This window comes from Plasmodium berghei (genome assembly GCF_900002375.2).
Source record: "Plasmodium berghei ANKA genome assembly, chromosome: 12".
Lineage (NCBI taxonomy): Eukaryota > Apicomplexa > Aconoidasida > Haemosporida > Plasmodiidae > Plasmodium > Plasmodium berghei.
The window spans coordinates 1,294,721-1,317,294 of record NC_036170.2 but is presented as its reverse complement, the minus strand read 5'-3'; the positions used below and the strand labels follow the sequence as shown (position 1 = coordinate 1,317,294).

The 22,574-nt window shown below is 23.1% G+C and overlaps 8 protein-coding genes across 8 annotated transcripts; 5 read left to right on the top strand and 3 right to left on the bottom strand.

Moving 5' to 3' along the window:
- Positions 1–131: 131 nt before the first annotated feature.
- On the top strand, positions 132–5,526 carry PBANKA_1234300 (CCR4 domain-containing protein 1, putative; the record flags this gene model as incomplete). The annotated part of the gene is made up of 2 exons (XM_034566422.1): positions 132–4,388; positions 4,507–5,526. The coding sequence occupies 2 exons, from the start codon at positions 132–134 to the stop codon at positions 5,524–5,526; spliced, it is 5,277 nt and encodes a 1,758-aa protein (XP_034423020.1).
- Positions 5,527–7,640: 2,114 nt separating this feature from the next.
- Positions 7,641–8,144, top strand: PBANKA_1234200 (40S ribosomal protein S24, putative; the record flags this gene model as incomplete). Its single annotated transcript, XM_034566421.1, has 2 exons — positions 7,641–7,994; positions 8,097–8,144. The coding sequence occupies 2 exons, from the start codon at positions 7,641–7,643 to the stop codon at positions 8,142–8,144; spliced, it is 402 nt and encodes a 133-aa protein (XP_034423019.1).
- A 783-nt stretch (positions 8,145–8,927) lies between these two features.
- PBANKA_1234100 (protoheme IX farnesyltransferase, putative) lies at positions 8,928–10,589 on the bottom strand (the record flags this gene model as incomplete). Its single annotated transcript, XM_034566420.1, has 1 exon — positions 8,928–10,589. One exon carries the CDS (start codon positions 10,587–10,589, stop codon positions 8,928–8,930), a length of 1,662 nt encoding a protein of 553 aa, XP_034423018.1.
- A 2,384-nt stretch (positions 10,590–12,973) lies between these two features.
- Positions 12,974–14,216, top strand: PBANKA_1234000 (V-type proton ATPase 16 kDa proteolipid subunit, putative; the record flags this gene model as incomplete). Its single annotated transcript, XM_034566418.1, has 5 exons — positions 12,974–13,043; positions 13,335–13,493; positions 13,707–13,786; positions 13,904–14,024; positions 14,149–14,216. The coding sequence occupies 5 exons, from the start codon at positions 12,974–12,976 to the stop codon at positions 14,214–14,216; spliced, it is 498 nt and encodes a 165-aa protein (XP_034423017.1).
- Positions 14,217–14,720: 504 nt separating this feature from the next.
- PBANKA_1233900 (50S ribosomal protein L14, mitochondrial, putative) lies at positions 14,721–15,095 on the bottom strand (the record flags this gene model as incomplete). Its single annotated transcript, XM_034566417.1, has 1 exon — positions 14,721–15,095. One exon carries the CDS (start codon positions 15,093–15,095, stop codon positions 14,721–14,723), a length of 375 nt encoding a protein of 124 aa, XP_034423016.1.
- A 944-nt stretch (positions 15,096–16,039) lies between these two features.
- On the bottom strand, positions 16,040–16,939 carry PBANKA_1233800 (histone RNA hairpin-binding protein, putative; the record flags this gene model as incomplete). The annotated part of the gene is made up of 1 exon (XM_034566416.1): positions 16,040–16,939. One exon carries the CDS (start codon positions 16,937–16,939, stop codon positions 16,040–16,042), a length of 900 nt encoding a protein of 299 aa, XP_034423015.1.
- A 2,122-nt stretch (positions 16,940–19,061) lies between these two features.
- On the top strand, positions 19,062–20,156 carry PBANKA_1233700 (conserved protein, unknown function; the record flags this gene model as incomplete). The annotated part of the gene is made up of 4 exons (XM_034566415.1): positions 19,062–19,089; positions 19,223–19,502; positions 19,669–19,722; positions 19,883–20,156. The coding sequence occupies 4 exons, from the start codon at positions 19,062–19,064 to the stop codon at positions 20,154–20,156; spliced, it is 636 nt and encodes a 211-aa protein (XP_034423014.1).
- A 797-nt stretch (positions 20,157–20,953) lies between these two features.
- Positions 20,954–22,171, top strand: PBANKA_1233600 (secreted ookinete protein, putative; the record flags this gene model as incomplete). The annotated part of the gene is made up of 7 exons (XM_034566414.1): positions 20,954–21,229; positions 21,324–21,339; positions 21,424–21,510; positions 21,653–21,666; positions 21,774–21,836; positions 21,932–22,067; positions 22,146–22,171. 7 exons carry the CDS (start codon positions 20,954–20,956, stop codon positions 22,169–22,171), a joined length of 618 nt encoding a protein of 205 aa, XP_034423013.1.
- Positions 22,172–22,574: the final 403 nt, after the last annotated feature.

The following is a 22,574-nucleotide window of genomic DNA, read 5'->3' as shown; positions in this document are numbered from 1 at the left end:
ATTTTTAAAATAATAGAAAATTTATGTGGAAAACATAAATATGTAAACAGACACATGTTTAGAAATTGTATTTGTTTAGACCTAAACATTTCCATTTAACTATTTTTTTTTTATTCTTTTTCAAAAATATAATGGAGAATTTCTCTAAAAAATTTTTCCCTTCTTTATATAAAAGAAATAAAGGTAATGAAAACCAATTGAATAACAATAATAATAATATATCAAATGATATCGAAGAAAATTATAATACAAATGAAAAATATAATTTGCCACGTCAAGGAATTGGGACAACAGAATTAGTAAGTACAGATGCTTCTGAGTTTCAAAAAAATAATCAAGATGTTAATGAACATAGTTTGATTGATTTGTCGGATAATTGCAAAATGGAAAAACATATGGCTACTTTGGAAAATTTGAAAAGCAAAAATAGAGAAAATAAAGAAAATAACAATAATGGGGATATTAACAAAGATTTATCTAAAAGCGATATAAAAAGTGGTGATCACTTAATTAACGACTCTAAATATCGAAAAGATAAAATTTCCGAAGTAAATTTAAAATATGATGAAAAAGAAGCAGAAGAAAACGATAAACAAAACTTGAATTTTCGTGATAAAAATAAAAAAGATACAGAATCACAACGCAATCAAGAAAACAAAAAAAATAATATCAATGAAGGTAAATATGATGAAGGATATGAACAAATGGAGAATGAAAAAAAAAAAATAAATAAGGAAAAAATAAAAAATATGGATAAAGATACAAATGATGATAATTCAAAAACTTGTATTATGGATGACAGAAATATTAGCATAAATGGGGAATGTATTGAGAATATGAATAATTCAAAAAATAACAATATTAGAAAAACACCCAAAAAAATAAAAATGAAAAAAATTGAAATAAATCAAAATAAAAAAGAAATAGGTTTCACTAAACAAGATGAAATATATCAAATAAAAGAAATCAAAAAAGAAAATGACACAAATACCTATAGCCCAATAAATAACGATATAAACAATAGCATTATTCTAAATGCAAATGATAAAATAATAAGAAATGAAAATAACATAGGAAATAAATCTGTTAATATTTCTATAAATACAAAAAATAAAAACATAATTTTCAACAATAATAATAATGATAATACAAATATTCAATTAATTCAAAATAAACATAATTTGACATATTATTATTCAGGAAATAATAATCAGAACTCCTATATGACGGAAATTAATAATTCTAAAAAACATTTTAGTGAATTTGAAAGTAATACATATAAATTATGTAACGCTACTATTGATACAAATGAATGTAATAATGCCAAAATAAAACTTCAAACTATATATCCATCTAATAATATAAATAAAAATTTAGCGAATGATAATATGCTAAAACATGAAGGAATAAAAGAAACATTTATTAGTAATATAAATTATAATAATTTTCCAAATCACACAAATATAAATATTATAGATACTATTGAAAATACTCCAACCATTTTAACAACAGATAACAATAATCATAATTATAATCAAAACTATTATACAAATATGTTTAATGATTTAAATTATGTATCAAGATTAAATAATAACTATATATCGCAAAATAGTAATGATGAAAATTTATTAAATGAACCAGATTCTTATAATAATTTCCCTTTCATGAATACAAAAATAAGAAGTTTAGGAAATAATGCATTATCAAATGGGCACATAAATAATAATATTAAAAACCGATATAATTGCATTACTGATAATAATAGTAACAATAGCAGCAATAGTAATAGTAAAAATAGTGCGAACATTATGAATGAATTTTTTGTATATAATAATATAAATAATGTATATAAAGAGCCAGTTTCAAATAATAACAATATTTCGAATGCTAATACTTCACATTACTCTGGTCAGAATTTTGAACATTTTTCAATGGGAATGAATTTAGATGAAAACAATATGCATGCATCTGGTGCTTTAGCTAACTCTTATACATATGTGAATCCATTTAATGGTGATAATGTATTTACTTGTAAAAATATGGATAATTTTATTAATTCTAACATCTCGATGTTTAATGGAAATATAACTGATAACATGTCAACAAACATATATATGAATCAAACCAACTTAAATTTTTCCCATTTTAATGAAAAAGAAATAAACTCAAATCAACAAGCAAATGATGATTTTATAAATGATATAAATTATAATGATTATGATATATATTCTGTATCATCAAATTATACTCAAAATAATAATTCTTATTCTATTCATGGAATAAATAATATTTCAAACAATTCAAGGAAATCATTTTTTCCTAACTATAATGGAAATTTTAACAATGATCGAAATTCATTTTTAAATAAAAACACAACTACTAATTTTGTTTTTAATAATATAAAAAGAAATGATAATATAAATGATATTTTTGATGAAAAAAATAAACTTTTAGATGTTTTAAATTCAGCAAAATCAAGTATTATTATAGAAAATGATATAATCAATAATAATGAGTTTACCTCTTCATTTGAAAAATCAAATCATGGCATAGAAATCAATGAAAATAATTCAGAAAAAACAAAATCAGGATTTATATTTGATAAGAAAAAAGATCATTCCAAAAAAAAGACATGTACAGTTAAGATTAAAAAGGTTAATGCGGTAAATTTGGGGGGGCAATATGGGCTTAGTTCAAATGGGGAAACTTCAAAAGATGGAAAAAGTGAAAAAAACGAAAAAGATGGCGAAAGAGATTGCAACAAAACGAATAAAGCTAACATTTTCGACGTTGCTAAAAAGAAAAAATATATTGCTGAAATAATTCGATGTGAATTAATATGGGGCCCATCAAAAAATAAAGAACCCATAACTCCAGTAGAAAATTGTGAGTTACATCCAGTAGTTATTATAAAAGATGAGCTAGGAAATTTATATGATGATGATGAAATTAATGAAAATAATCCAATTGGAAAAACAGTTAATATATTTTACAGATGGAGTAGAGGTCCACCAAGAACAGTATGTTTTTTTCATTCTCAAAAAATAGCGCATATACAATGTACATTAACATTTCGTTGTTTTTGCTCATATAATTGTTTTATGAAAGGATTTGAACATGTACATAAATATTACAAAAGTAATGGTTCTATAAATATACCATCTCATTTTAATTTACACACATATGGGGTGTCATGTTCTTCATTTAATTGGGAAAATTATGATGAAAATATAGAATTTGATGAAATTCATTATAAGGGTCTTATTAATTCAGGTTTAATAAATATATCTGGAAAAGAAACTTGGAAAGTTATTCACAATGAACGGAATTATATTCCTTGTATAAAAGATGTTGGGCATCAAATAATGTTAGAAACGATGATTCTTGACAAAAGGGGTATTACATCTAGTTCTAAAAGTAATTCTTCAGATAGTTGTGAAGATAACGATTTAGAAAATTCTGATCAAGAAAAATCATATACAAAATTCAATATTGATAAACATAAAATACATGAAAATTTTGATACAAAATTTGTTCAAAATCCCAAAACTCAAATATGTACCAATCAAAGTAATGAAATTGAAAATATACAAAATAATGATAACAAAAAATTAAACAATTTTAAAACAAATTTTATAGATAATTTTAACATTATAAAAGAACAAACCAATATAGATAAGGAAAATCAAACTAGCATTTCTCAAAATAATATAACACAAATTAATAAGATATATGAAACAAATAATACTGATCCTAATATTTCAAATGTTGATGATTTTCAAGTTAGTAGTACACTTGATACTATTGAAGCTACTATAGCGGAACCATATTCTTCAACTCGTTTTTCTATTCCTTTGATGTGTATAAATGAATCAAAAAAAAACAAACTAAGAAATATAAATTCAGATGAAATTATAGAACCAAAGTTTAGTGAAAAGGAAGGTATTGAAGAAAAAATATTAGATTCTGATGAAAATAAAACACTAGGTTTAACTACACAAAATGAACTAACCAATAAAAATAAGAAAGATCAAATTATGAACAAAAAAAAAAAAAAAGGAACAAATAAAAAAATTTATGTACTAGATGATAAAGTATGGGATAGTATAAATGATCCAAATATATATCACAAAATAATAACTGGATGTTGCATACCTAATATTCAAATAATGCAAAATAACAATAATGTAACATCTTTTAAAACTTTAAATTCGTCAAACACTTCTGATAATCAGTTTACAGTTATGACTTGGAACATATTAGCTGAAATTTATGGAACTTCTGAAGCATTTGCTCATTGTGATCCATATATGCTTTCATGGTCTTATAGAAAGACAAAAATTATTCAAGAAATTCTTAATTATCGTCCAGACATTATATGCTTGCAGGTAAAAACTTGGCATTGATAAGTTTGTAACGTCTCTGTCGTTTCTGCCATTTTTTCCACTTTTGTTCATTTTTTCCCATTTTCATTATCACTTCCATTTCCCCCACCTTCCTCCTCAGGAAATACAAAACGAGCATTTCCTCGAATTTTTCAAACCGTGTCTGAGTCAGTACGAATATCAAGGTGTTTATAAACAAAAAACAAAAGAAATTTTCACATCCCCTTCTGGGAAACATAAAGGGGGTAAATATACTATAGATGGGTGTGCAATATTTTTTAACAAGAAAAAATTCAAATTTGTTGAAATATATGCATTAGAATTTAGTAAGCTAATAAAAGAAGGATCAGTAATTTCACTTCCAAAAGAAGTTCAAAAAAATCCAGCATTGTCAAAAGGATTATTAAAAGATAATATAGCATTGGTATTATTACTTGAACATGTGGAAAATAACAAAATATATGACTCTGAAAAATGGGAAAAAAATAATAATCCACGTTTTGAAAATAGAAAAAATAAGAAAAAAGTGGTAATAGTAGCAAACACACACATCATTGCCAATCCAGAAGCAACATATGTCAAAATATGGCAAACACAAATATTAGTAAAAGTTATAGAATATTTAAAAATAAATTTTATACAAAAATATGAAATTATTCCAAGTATTATTATATGTGGAGATTTTAATAGTACCCCAAACAGTGCAGTATATCAATTATTATATAAAAAAAAATGTTTTCCAACTCACCACGATATAAACTCAGATGAACATGGATTATTAGAATATCTTCCTATGTCACATAATTTAAATCTTAAATCTGCATATGCTATTTCAAATTTTTTATCACAAACAATAAATACAGAAGAATCTATAAATAATATTATTATTAACAATACAATTGATTTGGATAAATTTGAACCCCCATTTACAAATTATACTTCTAATTTTATAGGATGTTTAGATTATATTTTTTATAATGATGAAGATTTAAATATTATTTCGACTGTAAATATACCAGATGAAAATCAACTAATACAAGAATCTCAAATATATCATTTATCTAGTTCTGCATTACCAAGCCCAATAAGATCATCTGATCATTTCCCATTAATTGCAAAATTTGAATTTAAATTTTTCTAATATTACCCCGAAAGACTTATATCCAGATAGAATAAAATATTTCTTACTTTCTATATCTTTATTATATTTAACGGATGATTTTTTGCATATTACGCAATAAAATTACCATTTTAGTAAAAAAAAACTTTATTAGCTAGCCATTTTTATGATACATACAAAATTATTCATTATACGCACTTCATCATGTTGTTTATTTTCCATCCACCTATTTATATTTATATTCTTTTTCATTTTTTTTGTCGTTATAATTAAATATATATTGTTTATAAATTCGCAGCAATCAGTGGGCTATATCGTGTACATATTGTATGCATGGATATTCAAAGCATGCCAACGTGTTTTTTTAAATGTTTATAATTTTTTTTGCATATATATTTTTAATTGCTTTCCTCTTTGCATGATATACATTTTTTTTTTCTCCTTATTTTTTCTTAAAATTTTTAATAAATTAAGGCACATTTTTTACCCAACAATATTTGCCGTTTCGTAGCATGCTATTTTTATCCTATTTATGCATATACATATGTATGCTAATATACGGTGAAATAAAATGTATTTTTCTTTTTTTTGTTTGTTTTTTTGTTATATATTCATAATTTATTTGTAACATGTGAAATTTTTATTTTATCATGATTTCCCCTTTTAGTTTTCATCACTTATATATATATAACATCTTTTTTTATAAATTATATAAACACAATTTTAAAGATATTATTTTATTTTACTTAAAACTCACTATAAAAATGTCTTTCTTTTTAAAACATTATATACTATCATTTCCTATTCAAATAATTGTATTTTTTTTTTAAGTTGCATATATAAATATAATACAGATTTTTATAAAAAATAGAAATACCATATTTTATCACATCCCAATCAAAACATTACACGTTTATGCATTTGAAAGGCAACACTTCCCAAAGTAAAACATAAACACCTTTAAGAGTTCACTTTTTTTTAATATTTAGTCTAAAAATGTTTACAAATTAAATATTTTTTTGCAAAAATTATATTATACACAAAATTGTTTTATTCTTAGTTACTTATGAAATTAGTATAAAAATGGAAAAATGAATAAATCAACAAATACACGTTTTTTTTTAATAGTTCAAATAATATACAATTATATTTTATATTTTCATAATTTTACAAAACAAAAATATATCTTTTTATCACTTTATTTATTTAATATGCTTTTTACATTTTTTACGTTTTTTGCATTTTATATATATTTTTTTTTAAATCATCCCCCTCCCTTTCTATATACACCTTGCTCACCTTATATATACAACATTCTTGTATGCAATTTTAATCCTTATAATTAATTTTGAAAAAACAACCCCTAAAACATATTTATGAAGTTAATTGATAAATTATGAAAAAGAAACCAAAGATATGAAAGAAAAAGAAAAAAAAAATTCATTTATTTATACAATTGTAAAGATATTTCATATTTCTCAAATTTTAAGTTTAAAAAATTCGGAAAAAAAATAAGTGCATATTTAATAATAAAATAATCTATTCAAATGAACGTAGCAATTTTATGATATTATATAATTCTATAACTATATATGCATATATATATTCTCAAATGGGAATAAAGTATTTTAAATAAATTATTATGCTTATATTCTTAATAAATATGTTTAATATTATAACGTGGAAAAAAAAACGGGGTGAAAGAAAACGTTAATTAAAGTTAGCTTATTTTATTGTTAAATCCATTTTAGTTTGTCATAATTTGTTATTTTTTTTATGTCCCCAAATATATTATACAAATTTACAGGTATTTAAGCAAAAGGCAAGTGGTATTACAAATATAAAATTTTATCTAATATATTTTACCGGCGTAAATAATTTATATATAATAATATATTATATATGCATTTATATTTTTCGGTTTATAATATTTATTTAATATATGTATTAAATTAAAAAAAAATAAAATAGTTAAAAATAATAAAAAATAAGAGAAATTACCAAAATAACGAAACAAAAAAATATATAGTTCCATACTGTGAATTATTATAAAATTATGTAAATATATTTACATTCCATTACTTAAAAAGAAGAAAAAAACTTAACTTTTTAATAAAAGAAATATTTATATAAAAATGGCAGACCAATTTACAGTTCGAGTAAAAAAATATATGAGCAATCCCTTGTTAAGAAGAAAACAATTCGCATTAGAAATTTTACATCCAAATAAAGGGACAATATCAAAAAAAGATGTTAAAGAACGATTGGCAAAAATGTACAAATTAAACAATGTAAATACAATTGTATTATTCGGATTTAAAGCTTTATTTGGAGGCGGAAGAACTAAAGGGTTCGGATTAATTTACAATAGTGTTGACGCTGTTAAAAAGTTTGAAAAGAAATACAGGCAAATACGAGAAGGCTTAATAACAAAGGAAAACAAGCCAGGAAGAAGAGCAGCCAAGGAATTGAAAAACAGAAGAAAAAAGGTATCCCCAACTTATTTGGCTATATCTATATATTTATATATATATCTATCTATATATATAACATGCATTATTAACATTTTTCTTTTATTTTTCTGCTTTTAGGTCCGAGGTACAGCAAAGACAAAAGTTTCTGGAGGAAAGAAAAAATAAACAAATAAATAATATATATTGCTTTTACACCTCTGTTATTTTCGGAAATTTCACAAATTTACAATTTCATATATATATTATTTTTTTTATCAATTACAAAAGTCCATGATTTATATATATGTTTATTTTCTTTTATTCTAATTTAAATATCTCTTTTTTATTACTTAACAATATATTTTAAGCCCTTTGATGGGAACTCTCATAAAGTTTAAACAAAGAAAATATATAGAGAATTAAAATGAGTAAATAAATAAACAAGTAAATATATGCGACCCCATTTTTCATTGTCCGAATGTTATAAAAAATGCTCGCAGCATTTGCAAATGCGATAAATTATTATTATATATTTTCCATTTCTTCATACTAAAATTATACAGGGTATAATATGTATGATATTGTATATATTTATACTTTATTGATATTTACCATCCATGTGGCATTTTGCTTTCAATGGTAAACAATTTTTATGAAAAACAAATTATATTAATATAGAAAAAATAAAAAATAAATAAATAAATAAATAAATAAATAAATAAAATAAACAAAAAAAATAAAATACAAAAACATGGTATATACTTATTTACAAAGTAAAAAATATTATACAAAAAGAAATGCAAAACGAAAAAATAGAGTCAATAGTGATGGTATTATTATTATTCAAACGGAAAGAATGCTTAAATGATATAAACCGTGATAATTATAAGCAAAACACATACTACGCTAAAATATAAAGTTTTAATTAATATGGTTTTATGAGTTCATTTTTCTGTTTGTATTCGCATACTATGAAAAGACTACACAAAATTTTAAAAGTCTTTTCTTAAACTTGGTGATTGGATGTTCTGAATGGTTAATGTTATCTTGGGGAATTTTATCGATTTGTTTTTCATTGGTTAATATATCCCTTTTTGTATCTACACTAGTTTTTTTGTCAGGTATTTGAGTGTGATATGAAGATAAAGCTAATAATAAAATAATATGCCATAACGAATGCTTAAAAAATGATCGAAATCCCTTTTTAGAGGGTTTTTGAAAAATTTGTTGAAATTTGTAATAAATAAATATATTTGGTATTAAGGATGATAAAATATACATATAAGATGTATATCCACAAAAAAAAAATAAAAAGGGAAGACAAGACAATAAAATTAAATAAGGTCTACATAATCGTGCTGTATATAATCCATTTTGATTATCCTTAAGAGGGAACATTTTATATTTCCCTTTTAAATAATCTTCTTTATATAAATATGCTAATGAATAAAAATGTGGAAATTGCCATAAAAGTTGAATTGAAAATAAAATCCAAGCTTCAGGTATAAATAGATTTTGTTCTATTGCTGCACATCCCATTAGCATAGGTATCGACCCAACTATAGATCCAACATGTGTATTATATGGTGTTTTTCGCTTTAATGGTGTATATAAACATGTATATAATAAAATATTAAATAAGCCTAAAAATGATGTCAAAGGATTATTAAAATAATATAATAATGAACACCCAATTGCAGCAGTTGAACATCCAAATATCTTTGCATGCGCTAATGATATATTTTTATTAATGCATGCTAATGGTCTTTTATTTGTTCTATTCATTAATTTGTCAATATCTTTTTCTATAATTTGATTAAATGTATTAGCACTGCTACTACATAAAAATATTCCACATGACAATGACAAAAGTTCAGATATATTATTTCCACCTAGCATGAAATATCCAAATGTGCTATTTATTGTTACCCATAAAGTTAATTTTGATTTTGATAAATCTAAATAATTCTGTATTTTTAATTTCACTAAATCAATGTTAGACTTTTTTTTTCTTTTTTCATCATCTTCTATTTCGTACCATTTTTTGTTCATATTAGAATTTTCTATTAAACTTTGTGACATCATTTTTCCAACAGAATTTATTTTATTCATATTAATTTTCTCATTCATTAGTACATAATTTTGATACGTCTCATTTTTTACTTTATCAGAATGAATAAACGATGTATATGAATTTTTATTTACATTTGGTATTAATTGTATGCTACAATTTAGGGGTATATCCAAACCCCTCTTTTCATTTTCTTCACCACATTTATTTTCATTTTCTATTTTTTTTTTTTTTTTTTCACAAAAAGTGTAATCATTTTGTGTAGCTATATTAATCGAATGGGCTCTCTTTCCATTTAACACAAATTTATTAAAACGCAATAACCCTTCTTCTATAATACTACTATTTATGATATTTTCATTTTGATTGACCTTACATTCTACAAATTTTCTCAGGGTATTTTTGTTTTTAATGTTATTATAAATATAGTATATTGGGTATTGTAAGTTGTAAACCCTTTCACTTCCTTTTGCTTTCACAAAACTATTATGCCATCCTATTTTACTATGCTTATTCCGCACATACATTACAAACTTATTTTTTTTTTCATTTATAGGCATTCTTTTCTCATTTTTATATAATTCTTATCTCGTTAATATATCCTCCTTTTTTTGTATATATAATATATCCATATAAACACATGTTCATATAAATTCGTAATTATATATACATATATTAACGCCAATAGCCTTATATCGTACACTTTTTTCGTTCATTTTTTATACAAACCAATTTTTATGTACATTTCGTAGTATTAGTAAGATAAATAATTGGGAATTTTTTGTAATAATGAAAAAGTCCATAAAATATATAAATATATATATATATATATGTATGGCTAAATTTTTTTGCTATTCCTGTGCAATACTAAAAATGTAAATACACTGCAATAGGCGAATGCCTTAAAGGGATATAACATGTGGGGCGTAATTTTGCATGAAACAATAAAATAATTATATAAATACATATAGTTCACGTTTTTATTTTTTTTCAACACTTGTTATGAATTTAAGAATTAGCAAACGAGAAATATTAATTGCGTATTTTTCCATAAAATATGCCAATTCAGAAAAAAATGCACACATTTCGAAAAAATGAAGTATAATTTTTTAGAGATATTGATATATCACTTTGTAATTATTTCTTTGCAATTTTTCTTGTTTTACAAGACTTGCTATAAAATATTTTTTCTTCCATTTCTCTCCTACAACCTTATATATCCAATAAAACCCACGTTTTACAGGTATATAAATTTTTAAAATAAAAGGAGAAATTTATTTTCCATAAATAAAATAAACGGTTAAGAAATGTTGATAGGGAAATACTTACATACCACACTATGCACAAGCATACAAATTAAATGATGATATGGTAAAGGGGAATGGTGAGTAATGTTTATGAAAAAAATATAAACATAAAGTTTGTATTTATAAGAGCCACATATTGTTCTTTTATAATTATTTGTGTAATTTATATAATGTATTGGGAATTATAGTAAATTTGTTTGACACTGTAAAATTACTATTTCCCATTATTACTTTCAATTGGGTACATAATTGTAATTGGAACTAGCGATAGTTATATATTTTTTTTTAATTGGATATTGTCTATTTTGTATACGAAATAGCTTTATTTTTTTTTTTATTAACAAAATAAAAAATATATTGCATATTTATATACAGCTTGTTGAGTATTCCTTATTTTATGATAATATAGCTTTTGCTTTATCACTGTCATATTAGCGTAAATTAATAAATTATTTTACATAAGAATATTTTTAGTAATACGAATTTAATAATAGTAAAAAATAAGTAATAAATAAATTGGAAATAAATACTCGTAAGAACAAAGAAATTGAGAGCTGTATATATGCGCACTAAAATAATAATTTTTTTGACTTAGCCTATAGCCAGCTAGCGAAAAAGAAAAAAAAAATAATTAAAGTTTTTTTTTTCCATTAAATATTATGCCTCACACAAATGTACATTATACTAAAATATAGATAATATGTATTTATGTGTGTACATGGTAAAGCATTGTAAACAGTTTGACTTTATTTAAATACACACCCCTTTCACTCTTTATTTTCCAAACATGCCAATGCATAAATGATATATCATAATATAGCATATGTAATATGCTACAAGTTCACAATATAAGTAATTCAAAAGTATATGAAATGCTATTACTGTAAATTATAAGCAATATGTCCTTATACCTCTACCGCCAATATAATATATACTACATACATGTAATATAATTATTGTCAAAACATATGATTATCTGTTTATTATCTTTTCCCCTATGCCCTTGACTTTTTGTGTTGCCCATCGTTCATAACATAAAATTTTTATTTATAAATCGCTTTTAAATAAGATTCAAAATAAAAATTAAAACAAAAAATGCTTGAATAGTTTTCCCATGTATATTTCATTTTCCCTTTCCCAATGCAAAGATTTTACATATCCATAATAACTATTAAATGAAAAAAATTTACTTTTTTTTTTTTTATATTCATCTGATAATAATAAAAAATAAAAAAATAAAAAATATATATAAAAAATTAATGCATGCGAACGAATTTTTTTTCCCCCAATCTTTGCTATATAACATACTAATGATATCATAATTTAAATATATATGCATATATAATATTTTTATCTTACTGAATTATATTTAATATTTTCATTTTTTATATTTATATTTTTCATATTTCCATATTTTCATATTTCCGCACTTATATACGCAAGCATATTTTTTAATATATATATTTTTTTTATGTAAAATCTATGCTATATATATTATAAATATTATCAGAAAGTTCTCATATTTTGCAATATATATTTTTAGGAAAATAGTTATAATAGTTATTATAAATTTTAAAATAATACCACGCACAATATATAAAAATAATCTTATTTAATTTGATTTTTTTGTTTTCAAAATGCGAACATGTGATCCAAATTCAGCCTTTTTTGGGTTTATGGGGATTGCAGCATCCTCTATTTTTTCAAGTAATATATTTTCCCAATTACTTTGCATGTGCATATATATTTAAGTTTCATTTCATATATCAATACTTATATTGTTATATTTACTTATGTATATATCATTCATAAATCATTAGTATGCTATTTGTATATGTATATGCAAAAATCTTTATGATAATTTATTTGTGTATTGTTATTATTCCAGTATAAGTGTGCATTCTTAATATCCGCATATGTATGTGTATATTATGCTTCTGTATATATCGTATGTTATTTATTGTCGTTGCTTATTCTTTCTTCTTTTTCTAATCACAGATTTGGGAGCAGCATTTGGTACTGCTAAAAGTGGAGTAGGAGTTTGTAGTGTCGGTGTAATGAGGCCAGATTTAATCATGAAATCAATTTTGCCAGTTGTTATGGCCGGAGTTCTTGGTATTTATGGAATTATTATGTCTATTATTATCTCAGGAAAAAGTTAGTTTAATATATATGAAAAATGAAATGATTAAGCATATTGATAAATATCTTATTATATAAGTTTTTCATTCGACTTAAATATATTTTATATAATTACTGTATTTTATGTTAACATTAAACAACGATGAAAATAAATTAAAACTTATATTTTTATTTCATACTCTCTATACTTTCCTTTCACAATATGCATATTTTCATTTCCCTTTATAGTGTCACCTGCTGCTAGCTATTCAAGTTTTTTAGGATACACACATTTAGCATCTGGTTTAATAGTCGGATTAAGCTCATTGGTACATAAATGACGAAAAATGAAACAAAATCAAGAAGCTTATTTATTTCATATGCCATATATATATATATACATCCATATACATACTTATTCGTCCATTTTTATATTTCAAATATAGGCTGCTGGTTTGGCTATTGGTATTGTTGGTGATGCTGGTGTAAGAGCAAATGCACAACAAAACCGATTATTTATTGGAATGATTTTAATCTTAGTTTTCTCTGAAACTTTGGCATTATATGGTAATTTTTTTTTAACTAAAAACGAATATTATGAGTTTTTCTTATAAAGGTATTAGATAATTTATATAATATTTGTATACAAATAAAACATATATTTCTCTATTTTTTTATCATAATTGTTTAGGTTTAATTATTGGCATTTATATTTCCTTATCAGACGCAAGCAACCTATGTACGTCTTACACCAATTAGTGTAGGTGTATATGCATATATGTGTGTATATATATATATTTACTTATTTTCGTAATTATATTTTTTTTTAAAAACAAAATCGAGAATATAAACTTAACCTAAAGATAATACGCTGATAGAATTACTATATAACTAAAATGAACAAAGAAAGCTAAATAAAAGTATTTACTTCGAATTATATATAATTTTTTAATATTTTTGCAATGCTTTAAATTTATGTTGCTAAAAAAATGCAATAAAAATGACATCCAAATATGTACTATATATCCAGTTTATGCTTACTAAAATGTAACACAAAAAATGAAATAACGACAAAACAATATTAAACGATATTGTTTGTAATCGTCGAAATTAGATATATATATATGTGCATAAGAAAAAAAAAATAATAAAATAAACTATTTTACAAAATAGTGGTAAATATATATGCACACGCCTAAATACTCTTATATGTAAGGATGTAGCACATTAATTTTTTTCGAAACAAAAAATTTTGAGTATACTTTAAAAAATGTATCTCGCCAAATTTCTGCAATTATGCCTCGTTTCCATAGCAACTGGTCCTTTTATTTTTGTGGCTTTTAATTTATTTTTTGATATCATAACAAAAGCATTATCATCAAATTTTATATAACTACCATCTTTTCTTTTCGTTTCTTTTTTTCTTCTAACAATAATTCCTTTGGGCGTTTTTTCTGAAATACCGCATTCAGAAGTTTTATCACGTATTGATACTCTAATTCGATCTCCTATTTTTCCAGTACCCCATTTATTTTTCCCAATTCCAATTATGCATGCCTTTATAACACCGCTGTTATCTGCACACCTAACAATAGATTGCCTCCAAAGGCCACATAAAGCATTTGTCAATTGTATCATTAATCAAGATCTTAATTCACACACACATGAACAAGCATGCGTATATCCAATATATACATATATTACATGTGTTATAACTTTTTATTTTGGAATTCAAAGTAATAATAATCAAAACCCCACTGTTCTCTTATTTATAGCATTAAAAATAATATATACAAAATAAAAATAATATACCTCTTACTTTTTTTTTTTTAATTCTTTAATTAGGTAAAAATGTTTTTACATGATATGTGAAAATACAATAATTATTAAAAGAATATTTTCTTGATTTTATTTTATCAATTAAATTATTCAATTTTTAACAAATATATTACTATATATATATATGCACGAGTAAAAAAATATTTTTTTTAGTAGGTGGCTAATTATACATATTTGATCAAATGTGAATAACTACCACTTTATTATATAGAAGGTAAATAAATAAAATTCTACAAATAATTTTAATATAAAATATACAAGATATAACAAAAAAATTCAAACAGTAAAAACTGTATATTTACACATGAGTATCATTTCTTGTTAATCGAAATAGTATTTATTAGGCTGTTTTACTCAAAAAATTATTACATATTTTTTTCACTTTTTTTTTCTTTTAATTTATAAGCATTTTATATGAAATCATGATCTACAAAATAAGGCCAACCATCACTAAGAAATGAACATATTTATCATAAAAATGTACAAAAAAAAAAAAATAATAATGTATAATAAACTATGCAGTAATACGAATAATCGTTATTACATTTATGTAGAATTAATAAAATTAATTTTTGTGCCCATTTATGGTATGCTTATTTACAAAAGCACAAAAAAAAACATATGTACACCCAATATTATGCCTATGATTATGCATGATTAAGGGTGTACATAAATTTATAATGCACACACACAAAAAAACAAAAAGTGGTAACTCTTCCAGACTGGATATATATATTTAGAGACTAAAAATGTCTTTTCCCCTTTCTATAGTTACTACTTTTTTTTGTATTTGTAGAATGTAAATATTTCAATGCTTGCATTTCTTGCTTATTCATATATTCTTTTAGAATATCTTGACTAGTTTTAATTTCGCCATTTTCATTGCCACCATTTTCATAACTGTCATTGCATTTTTTATTTAGCTTTACGATGATAGTTTGTTGCTCCTTTGTCTCCTTTTTACAATTTAAATTGGGATCCCTTTCCATAAGATATAAACTATTATATGCGTCAAATAAATGTGCGTATTTTGGGGTATATTTTTGTTGTAATGAATATAGACACTTTTCTAAATAATTTTGCTTAATAATTATTAACTGGTCATTTAATATAGTTCCACTAAAATTTTGAGGGAGAAAAAAAAACGGCTTTTCTATTATTTTACTCTTTGGACAAATATGTGTATTGTTATTTTGTTCAGGAATTAATAAAATATTGTTCACTATAATTTCTGAACATTGCTCATTTTTTTTTTTTAAATTATTAATTTCCACCTGACTTAGTTCTAGTAATTTTAATTCTGATAAATATTTATTTCTATCTACAATTGATAAGTTACATATATGTTTATAAACATATTCAGGCATGTTTCCCCATGCGTGTATTTGTTTTCTCCATTTTTTTATTTCTTTATTCCATTGTGATACACTTAATTGTTTATTAATTCGAGGTGTTTCCGGATGCCAATCATTTTTTAGATTTGGGTTTCTCTTATTTTTTGGTATAGCTTTTATGTAGCGTTCATATGATATTAAACGCTTTGTTAAATTTATATTTTTAAGTCTTTGGTTAATTTGGGATTGCTTCAATTCATTGTTTGAAAATTTATTATGGAATTTTTGGAAACTTGATGCATCATTCATTTCATGATATTACAATATAACCATCCCCAAAAATTAAAAAAAAAATTAAAATGAATTTATAAGATAGTATATAAAACCCTTTTGGTGGTTATTCAACTTAATGGGATTATATTTTCTTACGCATGCTTCATCTATATAGATTTGTATGTTATTACAGAGTAACAAAAAATAATAAATAAAACTAACCAAATATTTTATTATTATTTTTGTTTTTCCTTAAAATATCAAAAATTTTATTTTCGATTTTTATGATTTTAAAAACTTTCATTGTGTGAAATAAATATATGCTCATATATCTTGGTCATTTTTTTTTCTTTCACACAAAATTTTATATTTTACCATTTCGATATGTTGAAAAAAATATACTTATAAATTAACCCTTCTTATTTCAAACTCATCGTGAAAGTTGAAAGTGAATTTTTTATAGAGTTTAAGAATAAGTTTTATTTTCAAAATGAAAAATCAACTAATCTTTTAACAAATTAAATATATTTTAAGAGATCGAGAATTGTTTGAGCGATTATGGTTTTTTTCATGATTTTTACAATTTTATCTTTTGTTTTTAAATATATTTTTGAAATTCCTAAAAAAATATCCATATACCATACCGAACAAGTTTATAAAAACAAAAAGAATGCTTTTTTTTTTTTTTTTTAAATATCTACAGCCTATATCGTCAGTGATAACTCTCAATCGTAAATAACTACTCTTTATATTATTTACTTTATGTGTGCATCCTTGGAGTTATTTAATCTTAGGTTTTTATAATTATTTGTTTTAACTTTGATATTATTTCAGTAATATTTCCCGTGTGTATAAAAATTACCGGTTTTGAAAAGTAAAACGGATGAGGAAATAAAAAATAATTTATATCTCTCTCTATTTATCTAGGATTATAATGTTGTTTTTTCTATATAAGCTTTTAATAACAGTATTTGTGACGAGAACCAAAAAGATATATTTGTCGAAATATTTATATATATGTATAATAAATAGACGCATTAGTAGCATATTCCTTTTATATGGATCCTATATAGCTTTTACTAAATGCGTATGAAAAAAAAATTAAATTTCATTATACGATATACTACAAAAAAAGAGGAAATTGTTATATAAATGGATAAATTTATTATTATTTTGGCCATTTATTTGGCATGTAAATATGTATTTATATACTTATATATAATCAGTTATTCCAATCATTTTCAAATTAAATTACGATTTTTAATCATAAACCAATTGTTTCTTTACTTTTGGAAACACATTACGGAAATTATTGCACACATAAATGCATTTTGCGTGTTAATAATATCATTATTAGTATCTACAACATAGTTAGATTGTTGTTATAATTATATATATTTTTTTTATTTCACATTAACAAGCAATAAAATAAAACGACATTATGCTTTATTTGGTTGATTAAAACAGTAAATAGCTTTTTTGAAAAAAAAAAAAAGACAATTTTTTTTTATAACTTACACACCATTTTTATTAGCAGTAATAAATAGCTAAAAATGATAAAATTTTCGAACGTGATAAATATTATAAAAATCGAAAAAAAAATCCTATTTATTATTTTATATTTTCCTTTGTTGATTTTTATTTAATATTTCTGGAAAGGATGAATTTTAAAAACATATTAAGGGTAAATGAAATAACAAAACAAAAAAATCAAATTAAGCACTTTAGAAAAATTTGTTTATTTTTTTTTAATATAATATGTTTCATATTTTTTGAGAAAATCCATTTGTTATCCTTTATTCTTAAAAAGCTTAAAACCATCGCCCCATAGTATATGTATAAGTTTGAAATGTAAAAAAGTTTTTCCACATATTTTTGTTCTAACCAATTAATTTCATTTTTTGTTCTTCATCCTGTCTTTGAGTGGTTCAAAATATCTTATTTTTGTCTATTTTTTATTTAAATAATTTTTTTATCATAAGTTTTATTCTTCAACAATTTGGATATTTTTTTATATTTTATTTTTTACACATTTTTCCCAATTTTCTTTATCCTTTAATTTTTATAAATAATTTCGCATGCTTATTTGGCTTATTTTATTCACATTTCAACCATTAAAATATTAATTCATTTCATCGTCCATTTTTTGCTATTAATAATGGATTCTACAAGTTCTAAACATAGCGGTAAGGACGAATAAAAACAAACATACGAGCGAAGAATATAATATCTCATACTTATCCTCAATGATGCTACATATATATACATATTTTTTTGTATTTTCCTTTTTATGTTCCTATTCCATAATAAATCCTAAAGACGGTTTAATGGAGGATCAAGATATGCTATCTCGTGAATTATCATCAAACGGATCGATAAAGTTTAATTTCAAAAGCCTATCCCATATTTCAAGTAATATAAGCGTCACAAAAAATCCAAATGATACTGAAGATGCCCTTCTTACACAAACAAAAATGCAAACACCAGAAACAAGCCATGGAAGTTTTGATATAAATGAAGACAAGGAAATTAGCTACAAAAGGTTCATACAAAATGCCCGTGATGAATATTCTGTTCAACAAATGGAGAAATTTTTAAAGTAATGCGTAAAAGATACCCAAAAATTAATAAAAAAAAATAAAACAAAATTATTAGCCAATTGTATATACATATATCGTTTCTCTGTTTTCCCTTATACGCGTAAATACAATACTTGTTTTTTTTAATTCTTTAGACACATTTATTTTTTTACCATTTTTTAACAGGCATGGGATTGCAGATAATGGGATGAGAATGATGACAACAAAAACAAGCTCATGGTTGGTTACTTAACAGACTTTATTATTACATATTCATATATTTTTTATATATGAATAAAACATTTATATATCTTAATTTTGTATGAATACATAAAATATGATACGATAGTATATATTTGTAAATATGCTAATAATTTTATTTTCATTTTTAAATTTCTAGGTTATATGATTATTATAAAACAACTAAAACTCCTATTCCTTGTGATATAAAAGAGCTTACTCCCAACACGACAATCGATTATTATTATTATACTACTCCATTTCATACACAAATAGGAGACATTAATTTAACTATGATGCATAGTCAAGTTAACTTTGAGGATGGCACATGCACGCCTGCTGACCGAGTCTTCAAAATGCATAAAGTCACTCCTGAAATGTCTAAACAAGCTTTGATAAAATCTTTAAAGTATAAATATGAATCTATGAGTTAGGTTTGAATTTAAAGACTCCAAATGAAGGAATATTAAAAAAGAAGGGAGTCAATTTAAATAATAACAATACTAATATTGTGGTGATGATCTATAACTTTGATTTTTTTTTTTTTTATCTATTTTTTTGATTTTATATTTACTTTAAATTATTTATGTATTCTTTTACTTTTTCTATTTTTATTTTTCGATATTTTCAATAATTTTGTATTTTGAACTATATGTAAATATAAAATTTTCTATATGAATAACTATCGTTTTTTACAACGCCATTTTCCGCATGGTTTTCCATTTCCTTATTTTAATATAAAGTGATTTTTTCTTTATGTGTAAATCATGGAAAGTTAAGCCAATTTATTAAAAATTTGAAACTGGTTGAATATTATGTGTCTTATTTGGATTTATTTTTTTCAAAAAAATATGTTATGCAGTTAGGAAAATATAGATATATATTATGTCAATTATTTTATTTTCTTTTTTGTGGTAATATTTATAAAATTTTATATTATTTCCATTTTATCAAACTTAGGAGAAATAAATATATATATAATATGGCATAGTTAAGTGTATGTACACCTCCTTTTTCTGCATTTTATTTATTTCATTGTTTTATACTGTAAAAATATATAATAATAAAATAAAGGTATATATATGTCTCTATAATATTTATTATTATTTTGTTTGTTTCTTTGTACAAATGTTCTATTAGTGTATTTTTTTTATTTTGTTTGGAATTTTTAATTATTCTTAATTTCACGTAATATACGTAATATTTAGTATCGCATCAATTATTTTAAAAAATGAACAAATTATTTTTTTTCTTTTGTTTTTTTTTGAACATATTTTTTTATAAAGCATGTTGTGAGAAAACGGCGCTGTTGCCTTTTTCGGATATTCTGTCAACTGTGTCAGATATAGCAGATGCTGTTTCACCGAAAGGGGAGGATGACGTCGAGCCAATTTCAGAACCGATTGCCCGAATTAATTTAAAAATTGTTCCTTCAAAAAAACTAAATATCAGTAAGAATGATATGGTGTTTTTATTATCAGAACTTAAACAAGAGATTAGGAGACAAGTAAAGAAAAATATGCACATATTATGTATATGTTTATGTATAATTGCTGATACCAATTTTCGAACCTACATAATTGTTTACTCTTTTTTTGTAGGTCAATATACTAGAAGGTGGAAGACAAAGAATTCACGAAAATATACTTTTATAATTTTTTTTGAAAAAATACACATATTCATATATTTTTGTTACAACAGAAGAATTAGAAGAAAAGGAAAGAATTCGACGAAGATCTTCATCCTTATGGTCAACTAATAATTCTTCAGTTTATGTTCCCGAAGAAGGTAATACACTATAAAATGTTTTGTAAGATAAATATTTTGTTGCCTTCTGCTTTTTATTATGTATTTTTTTCCTTATATCTATTCATTTATTTTTATCGCCTTTAAACACATATTTTTTTAAATGCTTTCTAAAAAATTTTAGGAGATAATAAACAGGTTTATGAAAATTAAAATGGCAATAAAATATACTTTTTATTTTTTTGATTATAAAGAAAAAATTTACACATATACATTTATATAATAATTTACAATATGTTTTATAGATCGAAAACATTGATGATACAGAAAAGGAGGAAATAGAAAATTTGTTGGACTCTTTAAATAAGGCAAGTTATATATAGATTTCCAAATTATATATTTTTATAAGTTAAATTGAGACAATACATATATGCACATGAATATATGTATTTAACTTGTTTAGATTGGAAATGATGAAAATGAGAAAAACTTGGATAATATTTCTTTTGACATAAAAATTAACAAAGACGAAAAATTAGAGGATAACCAAGAAGACATTATAAATTCTTCGAGACTTAAACAAGCATCTTTCAGGAATGGTATAAAATAAAAAAATTTTATAATTTTTTTTTATTCACTTTTTACTTTTAATTTGTCTTTTATTTTTTTTTAACTAGGCCCTATAACACCTCGATCACCGTAAAAACGGGATGTCCGCTATAGTAAGTTTTTTCTTACACATTTATTCCTCTATTTTATGTTTATTTAAAGAGCTTATAAATATAATAGTACATTTTAATTATATTATTTATAATGTTTTTTTCCTTTTTTTTTCATTTATTCATTCAAGTTGTAGACCATTTTTGAAGGTGTACATATATGTTAACTATAAATAGGACATTATTTATTTCATTTATATTTTTAAATATTTTAATATTCATGCATTTTTTTATTTAATTTTTTTTTATGTGGCATGAATTTTAACATTTTTATTCATTGAATATCATTTAATTTTGTTATTTAAAATGATTATATACCACATAAATGAAAACAAAATTGAATAATAAAATATTTATGGTTTAAATTTTTCCTTTTTTTAAACAACA